Source organism: Puntigrus tetrazona, chromosome 17 (genome assembly GCF_018831695.1).
Source record: "Puntigrus tetrazona isolate hp1 chromosome 17, ASM1883169v1, whole genome shotgun sequence".
NCBI lineage: Eukaryota > Metazoa > Chordata > Actinopteri > Cypriniformes > Cyprinidae > Puntigrus > Puntigrus tetrazona.
This window is the reverse complement of record NC_056715.1, coordinates 3373778-3390465: the sequence shown is the minus strand read 5'-3', so window position 1 is coordinate 3390465 and position 16688 is coordinate 3373778. Positions and strand designations below refer to the sequence as shown.

Sequence of the window (16688 nt, the reverse complement as noted above, 5' to 3'; positions counted from 1 at the left end):
CACATTTTACTCTCTGCTGAACTTAGTTTTATGGGGTTTTGTCAGGTATATTGGATTACTGGAAGACATACCATTTAATTTAGCACTGCCATTGTTTAAAACACTAAGCAGACTATACTGTTCATTGTCTGGAACACAATGAGAAGCTTTCTGGTACTCAAGAACCGTAAGCCTGTTGAACAGAATTCCTGTCGGTGATTGATGAAAGTTTTGCCACTGTCTGCGATCTCTCTATTCAACATGGAAAAAGTTCATACTGGAGTTGCTGGTTCATTTGTCAAAGCAACGTGTGATTGAAAGCATGTTCTCAAATAGAAAAGACCTGCCCTTTCTGTTTTTAAAAATTATTTTTAGAGGCATGTGCACAGAAACGCTGTGATTAAAGAGAGGAGTGCACAATGCATTTAATTTTCCACGTCGCAAGCCAGAGAAGTCGTTTGGAGATTGGCTTGCGATTTAATGGAAAGAAAAACATTTCTGGGTGTCCATCCATAGTCATATGGGGATGTAGTTTAAGATGAACAATGCCTTCTGCTTGTCATGTCACTGGTGTCTAGACAAAGTGTTGGTAAGTGAACCTTCTGCCCTCTGTCTGAAATGTGGGAGTTTTCTTTTTTTTTTCCCTGTTACTTCATGTATTTTTAATATTGTTTTTACAATTTTAAGAACTCTAAATATAGTCCTTAGGGAAAGCCAAACATCTTTTTTTTTTCTTTGAGGAAGTCAGCAAGAAATGCCAGTCCCAACCCTTTTTACTTTTGCAATAAAACATATTTCCAAATTAAACTAAATAGTCAATGTAATTAAAATGAAACATTGTTTCATACATCAGGGATCTCCAAAGTGCAAAATGGAGGTGAGCTGAACACGAAATTTTAGTGGTTTGAAAGGAAACAACATTGGCATGCACATTAGAGGTGCTTTTTTTTTTATCAGGATGTGGAGACTGACACCATCCCTTTTGAAAGATTCTCAACATATCCAAAAGGACAAGCTTTTTTTAAGCCCATTGTATACTACTGCAATGACTGAGTCATGCATAACTTTCAACTACTACTTATCTTTAGATAATAAATAGCTCTTTGTCTATTGGTTTCCTTGTCTTCTCGGATCATATTCATGTTTATGTAATTAAGTTTGTGGCTGAAAAGGAAAGTTGGTTCTGAGGTACAGTAAGTTACATTTAAATTTTGATGAAACATTATGAAGTCTATTTGTCTTTGGAATAATGTGCACTGGTGAATGTATGTTTAAAGTTGGAATAGTGAGAACCAATCTTCATACAGTATTTCCATTTGATACAGTGTTTCCATAAATTTGAGATAATTTGAGTGCATTTTACATTATATGCAAAAAAAAAATGTTTTTATACGTAGGCTTAAAGAAATGTGCATTATTTTCCCCAAAGTAAATGTCAGACAGATATTGTCAGACTGGGTGTCATTATTGCACATTGGGTGTGGTAAAAGAATCCGTGTAGTGCTGGCCAGCTGTGTCTAAATGGGATTGGGTGGGAAAATGTCACGTATCCTGTTTGTCTTTTATCTTTGTTCACTTACATTCAGCGGTCTTCCTCTGTCTCTGTTTCTCTGCATACAGTGCAAACACACAGGCCTGTGCTCCCTACTGCTGCAGAGATGCTTGCCAACACTTCAGTATCAATCAGGGAACAATATCCCTGAACTCCTCCTCATAACTCCTAAGTATTATTAAAGCCCCGTTGGATAGTATCCTCGCAATGTTTTTTCTTCAATGCAGGTTTAGGTTAGAAGTTTAGACTAATGTATTCGTAAAAAGTCTCTCATATGTTCATCAAGGCTGCAATGATTTGATCAAAGGTACAGTGCAAACGTAATACTGTGAAATATTATTTGACAGATATTAATTTGGTGCCAATAATAAAAATAGTTAGAAGCAGTTTTCGTTGTTTAACAGTTAAAGTGTCCCTATTGTGCTATTTTTAAGGCTCCTAGTATTGTTTTGAGAGTCTCCTATAATAGTTCTACATGCATGCAAGGTGTGTTTAAAATCATCACATTTTCCAGTGATTCTCAAACGAAATTTGCAAATGATATGCAAATGTGTTAGGCTGTGACATGTAGCTGTCTCAGAGAGGGACTTGTTTACAGTGCACTTTCGTATTTACAACTTTGCAGATTGTTTACTTTCAGATCATTTACATTCACATACAGCTATTTTACACAATGCATGAAAGGTTATATTGGAAATGGCATGGGGCACTTAACATAAAATTCAAAAGAACTGCATTTATTTGAAATAGAAATTTTCGTGAATGTTTTCACTGTCACTTTTGATCAACTTAATGCATACTTTATAAATAACACTATTCATTTTTACCTCAAACTTTGCAAAGAATGTCTATCGCTGTATTCAACATTGATAATAATAAAAAAAATGTTTCTAGAGTAGCAAACCTGCATATTAGAATGATTTCTGAAGGACCATGAGAGTGAAGTAATAATGCTGAAAATTCAGTTTTGCCGGGACAAAAATAAATCTATTACACTTTAAAGTGTATTAAAAAAGAAAAGTTTTTTATTCTAATAATGTCACAGTATTAATATTTAATGTATTAAACGCAACAATATTATTTTAAAGTTTTACGTTTAAGTTTTTAAGGGTTTAAAAAAAAATAGTTATTTAAAAAAATATATTTATAAAAAAACTATTCCAAATATAAGTGTAAGTGTACAAAATAATCATAAAACTGAATTTATTTTCTTTCTGATATCGCAATTTTACACATGTTTAAGCCAAAGTGAAGAGCTGTAAGTTGTTTTCTTCAATTAATTTATTCATTCTAACATACAGACGAACATCCCGATTTAGACTTGGATTATACATGACTCTTTTCTCCGTGAAGCAACATTTTTCACTACCTCATCATGCCTCGACAACTAGTGGATTACAACGCTAGTTAGGTTTATCAGCATGCTTCATGTCTGTACATTCCAGCTGTGCACCTCTCCGCCATGTTCAGTGTAAAATTCCATCATATCCGTGTACGCCGCATTTTTTGCCTGCAATCTGGCAGCCAAATGTGAGAGCATCCTGTAGGCTGCCCCCTGCAGAAAAGAGAAAGGAACCGCCTTAATTTATAGCCACAACTTACAACAACCCCTCACATCTTTGTGTTTCAGAATCAGACCTACATCCGTACCGTTTGAAAGGGAATGGATCACAGAAGCATTGAACGTATCTCCTGCTCCCAGTGTGTCTACAAGCTTCTCAGGCGGGAATGCATCTGAGTGGATGATTACACCATCGGGACCCATGGCATCCGCTCCCTTTTCCGCCCAGGCGCAAATGAGGGTAGCTCTAGACACACAAGCAAACTCATCTAGACACACGGAAGAAGCTAATATTTCAAAAGAACACATATTTAAGCAGTGATTAGGAATAGACACGGCAAGAATTTTTGGATCGCTAATGACATCTAGTGGAGGTTTTAAACCACCGACTCACCCTTTTCTCAGACGGCCATAGAAACCATTCAATGCAGCAGCCGCTGAGGTAAAGCCAAAGTGCCGGGCCACATCCTTACTAACAAAGACCTGAGTGAAAGCAGCCACAGATAAGCAGGCTGTGTAGTGTACAAACATGTCTCAAGCTTATCAGCGGATCTGCATATATAATTGGCACACTCCCGATTTCCACAAAATGTTAAATGCACTGCTCCTTGCAAGTTCATTTATTCAATATTTTGTTGAATGTTTATTCGAATGAGCTGTGAGTTTTATCAGTTTTGAATGAGTGTTATCAGTTTTGTTTATTTAAATCTTTTTCAAAATCAAATCAAAATCCAGATTGTCTTATATACATGTACATATACATATATATATATATATATATTTTATATATATTTATTTAGGTTATATAATATATTGAATAGTGTATATACGTTTATATATTAAATATATTTATATATAAAGAAAATTATATGAATTTATAATGTAAATAATGTAAATATTTTCAAAATATATACTGTGCTTGTGTCTTTATACTTACATAATACATGTACAAAGTACATTCACACATATTATACAAACAAAAACTTTTTGAATGCGATTATTTGTTGACCAGCACTAATATTTAATACAATAAAAACAATAAGACTGAGCAACATTATTACAATTTAAATCAATAGTTTTTAATTGTAGTTTTTTAAAATGTACTTTTTTGTAATTTGGTTTTTACTGCCACTTAAATAATTATAATAATAAAATAATAATAATAAAAAAATTCACACATACCCAAAACTTTTGAATATATATATATATATATATATATATATATATATATATATATATATATATATATATATATATATATATTATAATATATTTGAAAAAAAAAATTTAAAATAAATGTTAACAAAATGTGCTTTATTCATGGGATGTTTGCTTGAAACATGGTAAAATCATACCAAATCACCAAGAGGAAAGAGCTGGTAGAGGTGTTCCCGGGTCTTCTCGATTTCCAAAGAGATAGTGATTCTGCTCTTCTCTTCCAGCTTGCTGTTATACTCTCTCACCCTCTCAATCATCTTCACTTGCTCTTCAGCATTACGGCCCTGACAATGCATTCATAAAACATTGTCTACAAAAAGCTTTTAGTTCTCTGAAGCCATTAAACACAACTCAGAATGAATTAAATAGTGTTTGAGCGTGACTAGTGTGAACTTTAGTCTTACTATGAGCAAGTGAAAGATATTTGGCAGACGCTCTCACCTCCCAGTGGATCCACTTGTACTGGCTCAGGTCCACCTTTGAAAAATCTTCTACAGAAACATCTGGCAAGTTTCTGTTTAAACAGAAAGAATAGCTGATGATAGTTCTCTTGTATTTTATACTACAGCAATCAGTGTTAAAAGAACGATTAGAATGTATTGATTGTACTTTGTGTACATGATGGGTCACTATCCATTATTTTGACTTTATATGCTGTAATCATATTATAAAAATCTGTTTACAGTCACAAAACCCAGAGATTATTGCCTTGGACCGGATATCTGTCAGTTTGCATACAGTAAAGCATTTGATAACAGTGAACAGTACAGACACAGTCAGCTTTGGGTTGTGATTACAAAATTATTACGATTATAAACGAAAGAGGAATAGGTTTGGGAGTTTCTTAAAACAGGTTTTAGAGACTAGAAATATTCAAGGCCAAGATGAAAATAAGTCTTGTTTTATATTTTAGTTTATTTAGTTTATATCTCGCAATTCATATTTTTTTTCTCTTCTCTACATCATTATTTTGTTTCCATGGAATCAAAAATTTAATAGCAATTTGTTTCTCACAATTTCTAGTATATATCTTATACTAGAGTTTTTATCTATAAAGTCCTGAGTTTACATATAAAGTCAGATAAACTCAGATCTTTATATTTCCCAATTCTAAGGAAACAGCAAAATAACAAATCACAATTAGTTTTTATTTTTTAGAAACGAGCTGACTGAATGACTGACCGGACATTATGCAACTTATTACACGGCTGCTTACTTAATTTCATAATGATGTCAAATTTGAAATGAATTTATATAGTTTATAGGTTATTATATGCATATTACATACGTATGCATATATTTGGCCACATAATAATCTGTCAGAATCACATATTTCAGAGAGCCGTGGAATAAGTTAGCTAGTTAGTAAGTAAGCTGTTAAGTTGTGTGCTGTTGTGTGTTGTTTAAACCGATTAAATCAAATAATCAAAAATGAATTGTAAAACCTAAATGAACCAAAAAAATAATAATTCCCCTCGAAATGAGCACTCAAATTAATGCATGCAATGTCAAATTGTAATGATTTGTTAATGGCAACTACTTTAGCTACTTTAATTACTGTTAATTAGAGCAGTGCCACGAGGAAAGGCTTTCTCAGATTATGTTTGAGATAACTTTGGCTATGCTATGATTATTGTATTGGCACTCTTACGTGTCCGAGAGCACGACAGTGCGAGAACCGTTGGTGGGACACACCACACAACAGGCACACGGGGTCTCACCCCACGGCTGCCAAGCCACACCAGCTACGTCCACCCCATACCGTGTAAAATCCCCCACGATGAAACTATTGCAGCAAACAGAGAGGTGTTGCAGTGACCCGTATGCACTACTGAGTGATATGGGCTGGAAACATACATTCAGGCACACAAAGCGTGCCACACTGAACTTTGAACCATGCACCTTTTAGCGCGCCCTTCAGATAGAAAAAGCATACCACTTTTAGCAGTTAGTATATTTTCACGTGTTGTTTTGATGTGATCTGCTGTGACAGCCATCCTGCGAGGAAAGAGCTCCAGAGCACTTACAGTACACACAAACTCACACACAAACCTGTTCGTATGCAGAATTGTACGGCTCCCTGACGTCACGCTGCTGATTACTACAGAAGCTGGAAGAGAGCATTCAGCATGCTCCAGAAGAAGAGAGATGTCAATCTTGTACATTTTAAAGTCATTCAAGATGAAGCTAAAAGAGCAAATTATCAAGGAAAAGTATATGCATACAGAATGTGTGAGGGACGGGAAAGTGCATTTCTGTCGATATATACGCTACAGGAGTATGAAAAGATAAAAATGCATCAGTCAGTGTCACATGATCCTTCAGAAAACATTGTTTCTTAAATGCCAAATCAGCATATTTTAATGAATTTTGAAAAATCACGTTACACTGAAGACTGGAGTGATGCTGCTAAAATACAAAATAATATAAAAGCTTTTTAATCATATGAATAAATTGCAATGCATCCAATAACAAAGAGTGACAATATAACGGTTTTTGCTGTATTTTGATCAAATACACAGCAATGCTACAAATAAGGAACTCCATAATCATGCATGTATATACATAACAACGCTATAAAGATGTTGCATAATAGTAGGAAGAAACACTTACTCAGCTACTGGTCCAGGAGCCAAAGACCCCATAAATGCACACGGGGCCCCAAGCAGAGACAAAACTGTGCACGTGTTTGATGCATTTCCTCCCCTCTGCCATCTCTGAGACAAACTCCTACCAACCAGTTGCACGTTATTTTACAACACCTGTGATACAACATTAACTACAGTGTATAGCAGGATCAGACTGATTATACGTTCGGAACGCATCAAGAATTTGATTTGCAATTATACAACATTATCAGAATTTCTCACCTGGTGTCTGTATCTTCTTCCGGGTATTTATTCACAACATTTATGATATCCAGACACACCAAACCAATGCTGAGTATCTTTTTGTCTCCCATATTCTTCCTGCAGAACGAAATCCTGAACTATGGACTTCGAACAAAAGGTCGCTACGTTACACCGTTCCGCTAAAGAACGGGAGAACGTTTATCTTTCAGAGTGAATAGGAGAAGGTAAACATGGGCACGAAGTCTAACGGATTTTACCGAGTGTTGTCGAAAGTGTCCGAGCGAGCTGGGCACGACGATAGCCGATTTTTACCGAGCACAACCGAAACTGTGCTGTCCGTTAGGTGTTGCCCAGTCCGCCCTTTCCCTGTTGAGTGGTCTGCTTTAATGGTCTTTGCGCGGTATGTTTCTATGTCCGCGGGTTGAAGCAATCCCTCTAACATGATATTTTAGCACTCGAATGTGACTTTTCAGGGGAACCCCTAAAAAAAGTGTATTTTACCCCACCGGAATGTGATTTTTTTTAACGGGAATCCACCCTGAAAAGCGATCGGGCTAGTTTTTAAAAACAATTGGGTGGGTTTTGCTGTGAAAATCTGGCAACCCTGCTTCTTAAACGCATTTGTTGTTTAAGTCACTTTTAAATATTTGAATGTACGCAATATTTGACAGGCTTTCATTGTCATGTTTTAATATGATTTATTAGTTCGAAAGACTAGGTAAACACGAAGACAATGGAGGAAACTGTTGTGAGCTGGGTGGCGGAAGGTAACCTAGAGGTCCTCCAGATCTATAAACTCCTGCAATATGTACGGGAGAAGAACAAACCAAAGATAAATAAGATGGTCAACGCGGGTGTGTCCAATTTGCTAAATCTGACCGAACCCAAACAGGGGCTCAGTGCCCTGTACCAGGCCTCTCTGGACCGTGATGAAGACTTGGTACGGTTTCTTTTATCACTGGGAGCCCATCCTGACATACAGGACAAGAAGGGCCGCACTCCACTAATGCTGGCTGCACAGTTGGGCTACTTCAATATTGTGTATATTTTGATCACAAGTCGTGCAAATATGAATCTCACAGATGAAGAAGGAAAAGGCAAGGACATATTTTTATATGCTCTGCCATTTATTTACCTATTTGGAAGTCTCAAAGTATATAAACAGAGATGTAAATTATGGCGTAGGTGAAAAATAAGGTCTTTTTATTGTTCTTTTTATTTTTACTAATCACACTGTTCGTTTGTAGGGGTGCTGTTCTACTGCATCTCTCCAGCTAAAGAGCATGCTCTCTGCCTGCAGATGGCGCTCAGCTCCAATGCGAATGTCAACAGTGTTTCTAACACTGGGGAGCCACTGCTTGTGTTTGCCTGTGAGAATGCAAAGGACTGCGAACATCTGTGCATAAACATTTTGGAGAAAGGAGCTGATCCAAATGCAGTAAATCAGGTTTGAGATCTGCTCAGATTAATGTTCCCTTATATGTTTGACCCAACAAGAGTAGGAAAATGATTTCAAGATATACAGATATTACAATTACTTTTATAGATCATATAGTATGGCATAGTGATAATATGAAGATCATATTAGGACAAAAACAAAACTAGATGCAAACTGTAACATTGTGCAGTTGCTAATGAAAAAAAAATCCTGACAGCTTCATAGCTTGTGATGTAGATGAATGAGATCTTTATAACAGTGTCACAGGCTACTTAAATAAAATGCATGTAAATATTAATAGTCACTCTTTCAATAATTTGTCTTTGTAGGATGATATGTTTCAGTTTATGATTAAAGTGCTATGGAATATATTTTATGGAGGGCAAAACGTATAATGCAATGCAATATATTGATGATTGAGAGATCAAATATATCAAATACCAAAATCATAATATATCATATTTGATCAACACATTTTAACATGATTTTGAAATATTGCTAACAATGTGAGGTTATTCTTACATTTAAATCAATAAAGATTTCAGAGCAAAAATGCTGTTTTCAGGAATAATACTAAAAGCCTTTTTAAAATCGCTAGGAAAAGGTATTAACTGTCGATCGGATGACATCATTTATGTATTTTAGCAAAGTTTTGATCATATAGTTGATTTGAAATCTTCCGTCTAAAATATGTTTCGTATATTTGTTATGTTTTGACTCTCCTAAGGTCACACGATGCTCTGCGCTCATGGAGGCAGCTAAGGCTGGTGCTGTGAAGCTTATCAGAGCCATTTTACAAAAAGGAGGGAATCCTCACGTGTTTGATCAAGAAGGACGATGTGCCGCCCACTTTGCTGCAGAAGGAGGTTTCCTTGAGGTCATGCCATGGCATTCTGAAGAGTACAAAATTTAACTTTGTTTCGCTTTGTCGAGTTTTACTGTCTCTGCCTTATACAGGTTTTACAGGTGCTGTCTGCATACTCTGCTGACTTGGGTATCAGCTCAACAAAGGGAAACACACCACTGCACTTCGCTGCTGCTGGAGGCTTTAATGAGTGCTGTAGATTCCTGGCCCAAAGAGGTAGGCTGGGTCTAAAGTGTTTCCATTTTTCCAAAAACAATTGCTGACTGATTTAAAATATAGACACTACTGTCTTCGATAGAGCTGCTTTTCGGTGAATTAAATTTGTTTCATAATGAATGAACTTTACTCAGTTATTGGACTGATGTGATAATACTACTTTCTTGCTAACAGAGAAGAACACAATGTCTATTGTATAAAGCGTTATAAATATTAAGGTAACTTGTGATGACTTGAATTAAGGACGGTCCCTTTTCATACATTTTCAAATATAAATCTGTTCTTAAGTTCTTAAAAACGTATGTTGAATGTACATTTATTAAACTGTACTGTAGTTTTATTTACCTAGTTAATGCAGCTAAGTGAGATTTTCTAATACGACAGTTCAGTTGAAAGCGAATCTTTCTTCTGACCATAGTAATCAGTCTCTGTATTTTTTATTGAGGCAAATGGGGATGCAAAAACGCAAAAAATAATCTGCTGATTTAAGGTGCTGCCATTTTAGTGAAATTCTGTGCAACGAAATCTCCATAGTCTATAAAGAGTGTAGAGATGTATTAAACACAGCTAACACACTTTCAATTCAAGTAATTTGACCAAATTAATAAACATTTTGCAGAACAATGGTAAATGTGACCACACCTTTATGCATAGCAGTACTGTTTTTTGGTCTGCAACAGGATGTAATCCCAAACTAAAGAATCTAGAAGGCCAACTTCCAAGCCAAATTGCCAAAAGCAACGGACACAAAGCTGCCCTGAAGGAGCTCAAGAAAGCAGAGAAAATGCATGAGAAGCTATCTGCGCCCGATGCAGTAAACCCCAATGAACTCTGGGCCGTCACTCTTCACGACTGGTCCTGTGAACATGAGACAACCTTGCGCAAAGCCTTTGAAACTGCCGAGGGATTCGACAAACCTGTTGAAAAGGTTTCTGTGGAGAACTTCGTGTCTTCGCTTCAAGCTCATCAGGCTCCTGTAAGTAATGAGAACCTGCAAAGGATCGTCATGGAACATGACAAAAACCGCGAAAGTGTCATCAATGTAAATGACTTTTTCAAAGGCCTCAAGTACCTCCAGAAGGCCTTTGTCATCTCATCCTACGCTCCGAAGCAGGCTAAGAAGGAAAAGGGTGGCAAGGAAAAGAAGAGTGGCAAATCTTCCTCGCCATTGCCTATATGCGTAATGCCACCTGAGCAGATTTCAATTAGAGAGGACAGTGGACTGCCTTACTACATGATCGAGAACTACCAGCCGTTCACTGACACCAAACGTTTCAACCCAGACCGTCCACCAGTTCACCCCATTGAGAATGATTCAGGTTGGTATATCGATGAGCCTGACAAGACCTATGCCAACATCCATTACTGTGTGAAGACTGGAGATCTAGAATCTCTCAGCCTTGCGTTTACCCAACAAGTGCCTGTTGACGTCAAAGATCAGTTCTTTAAGACGCCACTCATGACAGCATGCAGCTGTGGCAACTACAAAGTAGCTAAATTCCTCATTTCACTGAGGTAATGCTACTAAGAAAACTGCTTATTACTACAGAACTACATTTAATGCTATTGGAGGACATTTAGACTGTGCCATTTAAAAAAACATTTTTCTCCTGTGACTCTGTAGGGCCGATGTCAATGCAGTTGACCAGTTTAACTGGACGCCCCTCCACCATGCTTGCCACGCAGGTCATGTAGACATTACCATCATGCTGGTGCAGTCTGGGGCCGTGGTGGATGCAGTGGCAATGAGTGGAGCAACTCCACTCATGAGAGCTATTGAAAGCTGTCAATTCAGCTGTGTAGAGTTTCTCATCAAAGCTGGAGCCAATGTCATGGCGAAAAACAAGAGAGGTGCTGGATTTGATATTGAAATATTCATGTTGCCAATATATAATTTTTTTAAGTTTAGTGTCAGTAAGTGTTTTAGTCAGTGAAGAATTTTAAGAATATTTTTGAAGTATTTTATTCTAACCAAGAATGCAGTATTTTATTACAACTACAGTAAATGACAATATTGTGAAAAGTAATATATTTTTATATATTTTAAATTATCTATATCATTTTTTTAACTGTAAATATTTTTCTAAATGTCATTTATTCCTGTGATTGGAAAAAAGCCTTTAATCTAATCTTCGTTATGACACATGATCCTTCGGAAATCTGATATGCTGATTTTGTGCTAAAGAAAAAATATTATTATAAATAAAGTTGAATGCAGAGGTTCTGCTTTATTTTGGGGAAACCGTGATACCATTTTTTTCAGAATTGTTTGATAAATAGAATATTAAAAAAGCCTTTATTTGAAATAGAAAACTTTTGTAACCCTTGTCTATGTCTGCATATATTTTTCTCTATTTACTTAAAAACTATTGAATATTTATGTGTTATCAGACCAGAATTGCTTGGACGTTGCTGTAAATTATGGCGATGTGGGAATCATTGATTTGCTCATGGCCAAATTGAGCAGAAAGGACATCGAAAAAACAGCCTCTTCAGCGCAAGAAAAGGTGAATGGGGGAAAACGGCTTTCTTTCTGTAGCTATAGTCTAAATGTTTAATGTGTTGCCTTCTGTTTTTGTAGATGTGTATTCAGTCGCCAGCACTACTGGTTTCAGCATCTGTGAAAAAAGACCTGAGAGACAATATCATAGTTAAGAACCCAAAGTTCAAGATTAAACGTGGCACCAACAAGTCTGACATCAGCTTTGTTCCCAAAATTGTAAGACAATAAAACAGATAGATAGATAGATAGATAGATAGATAGATAGATAGATAGATAGATAGATAGATAGATAGATAGATAGATAGATAGATAGATAGATAGATAGATAATTTCTGGTGTTTTCTGCATTCTAGCTTTGGGGAAAACATCTTATAAACAGACCTCAACACTCTGAGAAGGAAAAGGAAACTCTTTGACAAAAAGACAACTCTCAAGGACTTCGTACACTTTAACAAGTGCATCCCAGAGCTGAATGGGATTCAACGACTGGGGATGAATAAATTAAATGTCTCTGCTAAAAAGCTGCTTTGCAGTCAGAGGTGCTGTCTGTCTTTCATTTCTGACGAATTAAGTCTTTCTCAGACTTGTTCGTATTTTGTCATTTGAGAAAAAAAAAAAAAGAAAGACAGGTAAAGAAGGACCACCAAAAAAATCCCTTTTCTTGACAGTGGATAAAAATAACCTTTCATAATCAGTCATTGAGATGCACAGTGGTCACCTTAGTGTGCTGCCATTTGGGATACTGCTATACAAACCCCTGACTGAGAGCACCACCTGCTCTATAAGCCTTTTTCCTTTACGCTTCTCCTGTGACTTTGGCTCTAATCACCATCCCCCCACAGAACACAGGAAAAGGAGATGACAGTCACATGTTTCAAGGTAACACATTAATCATTGTAAGTGATTGTGTCATTCTGATTGAAATATGCATGTACACGTGCTTGATTGAAATCATCACATTGGCCAGTAGGGGGCAGTCAGACACAATAATGTATAATTTAATGCATCATTTTGACTGGGGACAACATTTTGGTTGACAAGAAGACATGAATAATAGTCTGCTCATGTATTTAAAGATTGACGTGAGAATTTTGTCTGAATGTGTAACAAGGAGAAATACTGAAAACTACATATTTTTGAATGTAGAAACAATGCTGCAACAATGTTGTACTAGGTATTAAAATATGCTTAATATTTGTTCAACCTCAGGACATTAAACATGTAGCTGAGTTTGTGTCTTTATCAGAACAGATTTGCTTCACTTGACCAACAATGGATCCTCCGTGAATGTTTGCCATCTGTGCATGTGTCTCTTCTGATTCTTCTTTTGGATCATGAATATGGATTAATCATATTTTAAAAGCAATGTTTTAGTTTAAATGTCTTAATAATGAATTAGTTTATTACAAACACAGTTTTTCAGTTCTCAAGAATGATGGACAGTGATGGCATCCATTCACTGTAGAAGATCGTTTGATGAGAAAGGGATGTAATGCAAAATGTATCCAAATCCGTTCCAAATTGAAACAAATCAATACATTTTTTTGGATGGCCTGAAGGAAAGTACAATTTAAAGGAGCATTCCACCTTTTTTGAAAATAGGCTGAGTTTCCGCCTTTACGAACAGTTGAGGTTTACTGTTTTCGAATCCATTCAGCAGATCTCTGGGTTTGGCAGTAGCACTTTTAGCTGTAGCTTAGCAAAGATCATTAAATCTGATTAGACCATTAGCATCTGCTAGAACATCAAATCAGCATCTTTAAAAATCTGATCAGCAGAAGGAAGCATGAAGTGCTCTGAAATTTCTTGGTAAATGTGTGCATTGATGACATTGTGACATTGATTTTCAAAAAAAACACAATGGACCAACACCAGCAGATGACATTGTACCCTAAATCATCACAGACTGTAGAAACTTAACACTGGGCTTCATGTAAATTGGGCTATGAGCTTCTCCACCCTACCTCCAGACTCTAGGACCTTGATTTCCAAATGAAATACAAAACTTGCTCTCATCTAAAAATAGGACTTTGGACCACTGGGCAACGTTCCAGTTCTTTTTCTCCTTAGCCCAGGTAAGACGCCTCTGACGTTGTCTTTAGTTCAGGAACAAGACAACAAGAGGAATACACCAACTGTAGCCAAGTTCCTCAAAACGTCTTTGTGGTGGCTCTTGATGCCTTGACTCCAGCCTCAGTCCATTCCTTGTGAAGTTCACTCAGATTCTTGAATCGATTTTGCTTGGCAATCCTCATAAGGCTGCTGCTCTCTTGGTTGGTTGTGCATCTTTTTCTTCCACACTTTTTCCTTCCACTCAACTTTCTGTTAACATGCTTGGATTCAGCACTCTGTGAACAGCCAGCGTCTTTGGCAATGAATGTTGGCTTACCCTTCTTGTGAAGGGTGTCAATGATTGTCTTCTTCGACAGCTGTCTTCCCTATCATTGTGAAGCCCAAACTGAGAGACCATTTTAAAGGCTCAGGAAACCTTTGCAGGTGTTTTTAGTTGATCAGCTTATTGGCGTGTCGCCATATTCAATTGTTTTGAGATCGTGAATTGGTGGGTTCTTGTTAAATGTAAGCCTAAATCATTACAATTAAATGAAACAAAGACTTAAAGACCTTCAGTCTGTCTGCATTTAATCTATTTAATACACGAGTTTCACAATTTGAGTTGAATTACTGAAATAAATGTACTTTTACACAACATTCTAATTTATTGAGATGCACCTGTAGATTAGTTGGAAAATGAGCCCATTTTCAAAAACAAGTTATTTTAAGCAAATCTTTCTTTTTGGCTAAAGTATTTCTTTTAGAAGACCCTAAAAACCAAATAGCACACCCTGTGTCTAAAATGTAGCTTTAAATGCTGTTCATCTCCATTGAATGCAAATACTGCAAAGCTCAATGGAAATTCAGAACACCTGCACATTGTTTTTTTCCCAGGCTCTGACTCGGCACATTCGCATGAATGGAGACACAGTGGAGTCAGCTGGAACTCTATCTGTCATTCCATACTGTGCAACCGGATGTGATGACAGTTCAAGTGGCCGCTGCAGAAAGGACAAGAAACTGAAGATATCAATTCTTCTGCACTACAGACAGAAGCGGGGCAATCAATAGACAGGTTGGTTTCGATATGAAATTATTCAGCCATACACCAGGACTGTTTAATAAGCGCAAGGCCTTAAAAGGATGAGGAAATGATAATCGGCTCCAGTGCTGGAGGTAATTGCCTTGATGATGTGGCACTCACAGACACACTGACCTCAGCTCTTAATCTTTAGCTCCGAAGGAAAAAGGAAGAGGAGGGGGAAAGGGGAAAGGTGTACCACAAATGAGGAGGGAGAAATTTGTAGAAAAGCAGATGAAGGTTATTCAAGAAAAGAAGGTAAAACGAGTATCTAGTCCAAATGGTATTGTGTGACATTTTGCTTTTAGGGCACAATTTGTTTTAAATAAACAGCATTCAAGTAACTCTGAAGAGAAGCCGTATTTTAAGGTACAAAAAAAGTACATCTTTTTACCTTAAATTGTACATTTTTACACAATTGTGTAAAAGAATTCTATAAATATGAGTACTGTATTATACAGTGCTGTAAACTGGCTTTTAACCAAAAGTTAAAGCACAAAATTGGTTATTCCAAGTCCATAACTGCACATTAAATAGTCAAGCATGATTGTTTTTAATGTGCTTTTTAAATAAAATTGAAAATATGCAGCTTGATGAGGTCATTTATTTATCATGCAATAATGCATACTCTTGTTTTGAAAGTAGAAAATAATACTACAGACACATATTTCTGCTTAATGGTAAATATGTTAATTCAACTTTATTTGTGATTTAAAGTCACAGGTGTGATTTTATTTTAAATAATTAAGCAATTTAGAAAATCCTGATTATGATTATAACTCTCAGCATGTCTTTACGTTTCACATTTGCTCCAGTATATTCAACAACTGCCTTTCTTTTTTTCGTTTTGATTCTGAGGTGATCTCTTAAAAGCTTTTAATTGGTATCTGTATTTCCATGAAGATCCTCAGCATCCAATCACAGAAGGATCTTTAAAGTGTAAAATATATTTAGATTGTTAAAATGTTTGAATTAGAAAAAAAATCACTGGGGAAACACTGTTCCCTCAAAAACTATTTGGGACAAAATAGTTAACTTTATTACAAAAGTGTATAGAATCTTATAATAGGACAAAATGTCAAAAGTTTTAAAATAGAACCTTTATTTTTAAAAGAGTGGAAAGGCTAATATAACACTCTCTGTCCTTAACAATATCACAGCCTCTCGTGTTATTGTCCAGTAATGGTCTAAAATACCAAATAGTAAAAGATCATAATTAATTTGCACGTGCAGATAGTTGATGCAATTTGGTATTTTAGAGTGTATCATTAAGTCCTTGAAAATCTGTGATGTTCCATGTCATTGTAAAATGCTGGATGTCATATACATGTGAATTATTAAGATGTGCGCATAGGTGTCTCTCAGTAAATG

General features: G+C 36.2%; 2 protein-coding genes across 5 annotated transcripts; one reads left to right on the top strand and one right to left on the bottom strand.

Annotated features, from left to right (window-relative positions):
- Nucleotides 1–2794: 2794 nt before the first annotated feature.
- Nucleotides 2795–7417, bottom strand: khk (ketohexokinase). 4 transcript variants are annotated; one of them, XM_043263783.1, is made up of 8 exons: nucleotides 7181–7417; nucleotides 6924–7040; nucleotides 6363–6497; nucleotides 4752–4824; nucleotides 4448–4594; nucleotides 3487–3575; nucleotides 3182–3339; nucleotides 2795–3086 (listed from the first exon to the last, which is right to left on the bottom strand). In XM_043263783.1, the coding sequence occupies exons 1-8, from the start codon at nucleotides 7270–7272 to the stop codon at nucleotides 2998–3000; spliced, it is 900 nt and encodes a 299-aa protein (XP_043119718.1). In that variant the 5' UTR covers nucleotides 7273–7417; the 3' UTR covers nucleotides 2795–2997. The 4 variants fall into 4 exon arrangements, with proteins under 4 accessions (XP_043119718.1, XP_043119717.1, XP_043119721.1 ...); XM_043263782.1 differs by lacking the exon at nucleotides 6363–6497 and adding an exon at nucleotides 5962–6096 and having other exon boundaries at nucleotides 7181–7414; XM_043263786.1 differs by lacking the exon at nucleotides 6363–6497 and adding an exon at nucleotides 5962–6096 and having other exon boundaries at nucleotides 6924–7072; nucleotides 7181–7388.
- Nucleotides 7418–7895: 478 nt separating this feature from the next.
- Nucleotides 7896–15307, top strand: ankef1b (ankyrin repeat and EF-hand domain containing 1b). Its single transcript, XM_043263219.1, has 9 exons — nucleotides 7896–8259; nucleotides 8410–8609; nucleotides 9328–9477; nucleotides 9558–9681; nucleotides 10362–11196; nucleotides 11306–11532; nucleotides 12073–12188; nucleotides 12263–12400; nucleotides 15131–15307. The coding sequence occupies exons 1-9, from the start codon at nucleotides 7896–7898 to the stop codon at nucleotides 15305–15307; spliced, it is 2331 nt and encodes a 776-aa protein (XP_043119154.1).
- Nucleotides 15308–16688: the final 1381 nt, after the last annotated feature.

Bases quoted from the DNA above. Each gene is read 5' to 3' on its own strand.
- khk (XM_043263783.1), bottom strand. From the start codon at position 7,272: ATGGGAGACAAAAAGATACTCAGCATTGGTTTGGTGTGTCTGGATATC. The intron at 4,825-6,362 runs GTTTGTGTGTGA...CTGTTTAAACAG, and splicing joins ACAATTCTGCATACGAACAG to AAACTTGCCAGATGTTTCTG. The intron at 3,087-3,181 runs GTACGGATGTAG...TCTTTTCTGCAG, and splicing joins GATCCATTCCCTTTCAAACG to GGGGCAGCCTACAGGATGCT.
- ankef1b (XM_043263219.1), top strand. From the start codon at position 7,896: ATGGAGGAAACTGTTGTGAGCTGGGTGGCGGAAGGTAACCTAGAGGTC. The intron at 9,478-9,557 runs GTCATGCCATGG...TGCCTTATACAG, and splicing joins CAGAAGGAGGTTTCCTTGAG to GTTTTACAGGTGCTGTCTGC. The intron at 12,401-15,130 runs GTAAGACAATAA...TTTTTTTCCCAG, and splicing joins TCAGCTTTGTTCCCAAAATT to GCTCTGACTCGGCACATTCG.